Consider the following 5,561-nt stretch of genomic DNA (forward strand, 5'->3'; position numbering starts at 1 on the left):
GATGTGAAAAGTTCCCTTTTCACATTCTTTTCATAACGGGGACAGTTATAGAAGATACCACCTCTCTTTCTCAATCCCACCATGTTTGTCTAAGGATGAAAACGGATAACTGATTACTCCACCCCAAAAATGGCCATTGCCCAATATTGGTCTCAACTATCTCGGGGTCCTTGGAGGGGTGGACAGTAGGGATGGAAAATTTTCCCATCTCCGATGGGGACCCGACTTCTCTGACCTGATGGGGTCGGGGATAGGGATTATTTTGACAGGGATGGGGATTGAGGTCCCCACCTTGCACCGACTCCGATTATATATTTATATATATTTAAATGTTATTTATTATATATATATATCAAAACATATTTAAAACATTATTTATAATTTAATTTTTTAATTTATTTTAAGTAAATTTATTTTTCAAAAAAAACTACTATCTAAAAAAAATTAAGGATTCGATTCCCCACAGGGAATCCATCCCTGTCGGGGATCAGGGATGGATGACAAATTTTATCCCAGCGAGGATCAGAGACGAAGATGAGGGTTAGTTTCATAATTGGGGGCGGGGACAGGGAACATGATCCCTACCCCCGTTGCCATTAGTGGACAGTGGACTGGAAACGAATCTCGCCTTTGGCATTTTATGCACAAAGTGGCCTATCTCAAACTCGAACCCACATTTTCATGCTTGCAGCCCAGGATTTTACCACGATATACCAAGCAATAGCCAATCCGGAAGACTGAAAGTAAGATGGAGTGATGTCAATTGATAGCTTACCGAACATCCTTATTTGATAGGGTCCACCAAGGGTTTCCTTAGTACTCACAAATTTCTGCCCGTTCGCAATTGGATCCCTCTCTGGTCCTGCTGCAATCATTTGATATATGTGATTGGTTGTTCATTTCTAATGGTCTATTTATCTGCGTTTTGGTTTCTCAGCGCTTTTCTAGGTCTTAATATGCAATAAGAGTTTCTAAAGTATCAACTTCATATTCTTTAAAAATAAGTGTAGAATTTGAGACAAAGAAAACTCCAAGACAGATGTATTTCCATTTTCCACACAAAAATAATGCAGGCACTACAGTTTACAGTTCATTAGACATCTAAAGATCTTTTCAATCCTACTACTTTTCAATTTGTATGGTGACATGGGTGATGTTGTGTTCTCTTCTAATGTAATCTATAACCTTTTCTAGCACAACATCAGCATCTGCATCAGGCTTGGTTTTAACATGGCATGCCAATAGGATCTTCCCCACAGTGATGGCCCATACATGTAGCTCATGAATGGCAACAACCTCTTCCATCCTGCACAACCCTTCTTGCAGAATTGTTGTGTCAATTTCTCTTGGTGTGCTCTCCATTAAGATCTCTAGTATGTTTCTCAACATCTTTATTGTTGTGCTCAACACAATCACTGAAAAAATGAGGGTGCATATTAGGTCAATTATCTTCCATTTAGGTCTGTACCATATCACTGCACCTGCTATCATCACACCAATACTTTGAATGGAGTCTCCAAGAACATGCAGATATGCTCCTTGCACACTGATGTTCTGTTTCCGTTGGCTCTTCTTTTCATGCTTGGCTTCTGACTGATTTAAATTATGATGTTGATGATGTGTCATAACGTTGACCCCATGATGGCCATGACCATGATCATGATCACCATGGCTAGAATTACCTTGCCCATGGTCATGCTCAACATGACCATGACCATGATGATGATGACCCAACAAGAGAGCCATGACAACATTAACTAATAAACCAAATCCAGCCACAACAAACATTACAAGGCCATGGACTTCTCTTGTGCCATGGATGATTCTAATGACAGCTTCATAAACCAGGATCCCTGCAAGAAGCCAGATCAATTGAATGGAGACCAGAGCTCCAAGGATCTCAACCCTGAAGAAACCATATGTTTGACGTGGTGTTGCTTCCCACCCAGATGCCCAGAGCGAGAATAGAGAGATGGTGAAAGAGGCAACATCTGAAAGTAGATGGGCTGCATCAGTTAAGATAGCAAGGCTATTAGCTTTAATGCCACCAGCTACTTCTATGCTCATAAAAATAATACATAGTGCAACTGTCAGAAAAAGCTTCCTCATAGATGCATGTCGTTCTTTGGCATCCTTGGCCCGAGTTCCGGCATCAGAGAAACCACAGGCTGCACCACCACAAACATCATTTTTTCTTCTTGACCCATCAACTGCAAAGTCTCCAGATATCTCAATAATCTGCCCATGTTCCTTCTGTTTGCAAATTTGAACTTCCATCTGAAAATTTATAGGATCAAACAGATAACCAATGTGAAAGCTGATAAGAAAGAATAAAAAGTTTATTTGGCTGGTGGGGAAAGAGTTTAGTTTAAAGCTCTCGAAGAACTATAAATCTTTGCAGGGATCAGATGGTTGAAATTTATTGGGCTTCATTCATGGTTGGCCCAGATCCTTGGTATGTACCATGGGGCACCTTATGGAGGTCTGAGATCCATTTACAGATCATGCAGCCTCATAGGGATGCCAATGGGTAGGGTTAAGTGGACCCGATCCTACTGGGTTAGGGTTGGTCAGCCTTTTCAAGTTGGAGGGTCAGGTTAGGGTTGAGACTTGAGACCAACTCATCTAGTTGGAATTGTAGCATTGAAACATCTCTACATGTATCCTTCTTGGTGGAGTATGGATGTACTATTTGTGGGGGCAGGTTAGATTGGGTCAGGCATCCCATTTCATATAGTCAGGTCAGCTTCTTCTGGTTGAGCCAAACTCGAGTCGAATCCTACGAGGGGTTTGAACCCACAATACCGAGTGACCAGTTGACCAATTGAACCACTGGGTCAAGATGTGAACCAAGGTTAAATGTACGGTATCATATCAGTAGTGCCTCAATAAGCTAAATATAAGTCAGTCCTAAGAGTTAAGACAGACATACCCCGTGTGAAATTTTGAAAAGAAAAAATAAAAATAAATAGATGAAAACACCCACGCGCATGTAGTGTTATCATACTTTGAACCATGGCGAGGAATGAGGATGGTAGTCCTCATCCTTGTGATGACAAGTTTTGAAAAGCCCAGATTGCTAATACAACAAGTGTGTGGGTCCTGGTTTTCTGCTCACACAAATGTAATGCCACATTTAAGTTGAGGACAGGTGGCATAGATAGGTTGTATTACTATCCAGCAGCAAATGTTAGTAGCAGATCATAACTCTCTTCTGATATTTTAACTGTAAAACACAAGAGAGCTCTGATTACATTCATGGAAAGTTGACTTCAACTTATAACTAAAAATATCATACAAAACAATAATATCAAGAGGATTTTTTTTTCTCAACAATGTTCTAGAAAACAACTGGTTTAGTCCTTTCTTTATATCATCTATCTATTTCCAGAAAAACTGAGAGAGGATTTCTTCCACATATTCACTTTGTTCTTTCTCAATCTAATAATCATATGGAGAAAAAAATTGGGTGTTCAGGTGGTTTGTCAAAAAAGAGGAAGGATGAATGGGAGGCGCTTCTGTAATGGAGGTCTAGACATTGGATCAGACTCCTTCTGGACGGTTATGGGCACTAAGGCAAAAATAGTATTTGTTTAATTTTAATTAAAGAAGAAAACAACTGTTCTACTTGTATGAAAATTACTATATAGAAAGAAATTTATCAGTCAAACAATGTTCTTGAGAAACCATGATTATGGATAGAAAGAGAAAATGCTCACTTCAGGTGAAAAAGATTAATTGTAAGAAAAGCATATAGTGAACTTACATGTTTCAGGACTAGGAGGTTTGAACTGAAGAACATGTACACTACAAGATTTTGAACAGAGACTATGTAAGAAGAAGTTGGAAAGGGGAAGCTCTGAAATACAAGGCTAGGAAGTATCTGTAATCTGTCTATATATATGCACATGTACTGGATGGATGGTGGAAGTTGATAAGGATAGTGTAAAAGAGATGAGAAAAAAAAAGGTAAATGGATTGTGAATTAGCTAACATGTGTGGGCAGAGGATGTCAATGGGTAGCTAATTACAGTAGGCGTGCTCTTTATATGATACAGACTGCCAAATCGGACCGGATCAAATCGAAATTCGTGGTTTGGTCTGACCTGGAAAATTTTTAAATTTCGGTCTGTTTTTCTGAATTTCAAGAACTAGACTCAATCGTAAATCAAATTATTATATTTGATAGTTGAATTATATTTGTTATTTATGCAGGTATATGTTTTACTTCAGCTTTCTGATTGATTCAAGTTCAACAAAACAGTCTGGTCTGATTTGGTTTTTATATCGGATCTGAAAAATTTTCATACCATAATTTTCTGGTTTGATCTGATATTTTTTTTTTCCAAATGAGACTGTAGGGGACCATAGCAGAAAGACCTCTAGATTACAAAACCTAGTAAGTAGGTGATGTTGACTGGTATCCGATTAAACAACCTCATTTAATGTTGTGTAGTAAAATAGAAAATATATGGGTTCTAATCCAAGCAAATACCTTCATGCCAAACCTATTAGATGGGTTGTATGAGTAGCTAACAGTTGGCATCACCCAATTTAATAAGGATTGAAGGCATTGGAAATTGCCACCCAACACCAACAGTTGGGCATCACCTAATTTCCCTTGGCACCCTCAATTAGGTCCCTTTTTATCTGGTGCAATGGTAAAATAACGTGGACTTGAAACTTTGAATCTAAGAGCAGCCACTTTGTACAAAACAAAATACCAACAACGGTTATAACCGTGTCCAGTCCAACCCTCCCAAGACCCTACATAATTGGTACCAACATTGGGTAATGGATTTTATTGACAACCTCAATTAGCGCTTGTGGAGTTGTGGTCCCTTCCCTTACAATACAACCCAAAATTGTTTTGTTGCGATAACGCCAAGAAAAATGGTTGCATGATGCAAGCCTGCAACAGTTGTCTTTAGTCGTAAAGGTTTTCTGTATGATGTATCCTTAATCATCACTCATAATGGCTTGTTAAAAGTTCATGAGCTGGTTGAGGGTTGAAGAAAAAGGCACCTGAGGTTTTATATTAGCATATTAATTAATTCCTTTAACAGAAGCTGTAATTGAACAGCCATACTATTATTCTTTCACTATGTAATATACAACCCACCTCCATTAGAAAACCAACTGTCTAACCACCATGTCTTCTTGCTCTTTTATATGCTGACTGGAGAATGATGCCTGTAATGTGACTTAGACGGTGAGAAATGTAAGAAGCTTGTTTGTTGGCATCTTTTCACTCTTACAGTACTGCTGAGAGAACCCAAATGGATGCAGCATTCTCCAGTCTCCAGTATGGTATACATATCTTCTCTTTATAACTCATCTCTACCTTACACTCTATTTCGAACGTATTGATTTTAAACAGGGGCAAAAGGCTTTTATTCCTAAAGGAGCTTAGCTCCAATGTGCTGTAATCTGTCATTCACCACAATTAGCAAATGCAAAGATAGCCACACCCTCGGAACTGGTTTTAAAGGAAATATGGAGTGAGGGACAAGAAAATAAATTAATGGATATTTTGTATGAGAGAGAGAGAGAGAGAGAGC

The 5,561-nt window shown here is 38.8% G+C and overlaps 1 protein-coding gene across 2 annotated transcripts; it reads right to left on the minus strand.

Moving 5' to 3' along the window:
• Positions 1-1,012: 1,012 nt before the first annotated feature.
• Positions 1,013-4,020, minus strand: LOC148873924 (metal tolerance protein A2-like). 2 transcript variants are annotated; one of them, XM_088983444.1, is made up of 3 exons: positions 3,767-3,892; positions 3,008-3,226; positions 1,013-2,277 (listed from the first exon to the last, which is right to left on the minus strand). In XM_088983444.1, the coding sequence occupies exon 3, from the start codon at positions 2,275-2,277 to the stop codon at positions 1,123-1,125; it is 1,155 nt and encodes a 384-aa protein (XP_088839570.1). In that variant the 5' UTR covers positions 3,008-3,226; positions 3,767-3,892; the 3' UTR covers positions 1,013-1,122. The 2 variants fall into 2 exon arrangements, with proteins under 2 accessions (XP_088839570.1, XP_088839563.1); XM_088983437.1 differs by lacking the exon at positions 3,008-3,226 and having other exon boundaries at positions 3,767-4,020.
• Positions 4,021-5,561: the final 1,541 nt, after the last annotated feature.

The sequence above is a fragment of the Nelumbo lutea genome, chromosome 1 (assembly GCF_056320005.1).
Source record: "Nelumbo lutea isolate HS-2025 chromosome 1, American lotus-T2T, whole genome shotgun sequence".
NCBI classification, from domain to species: Eukaryota; Viridiplantae; Streptophyta; class Magnoliopsida; order Proteales; family Nelumbonaceae; genus Nelumbo; species Nelumbo lutea.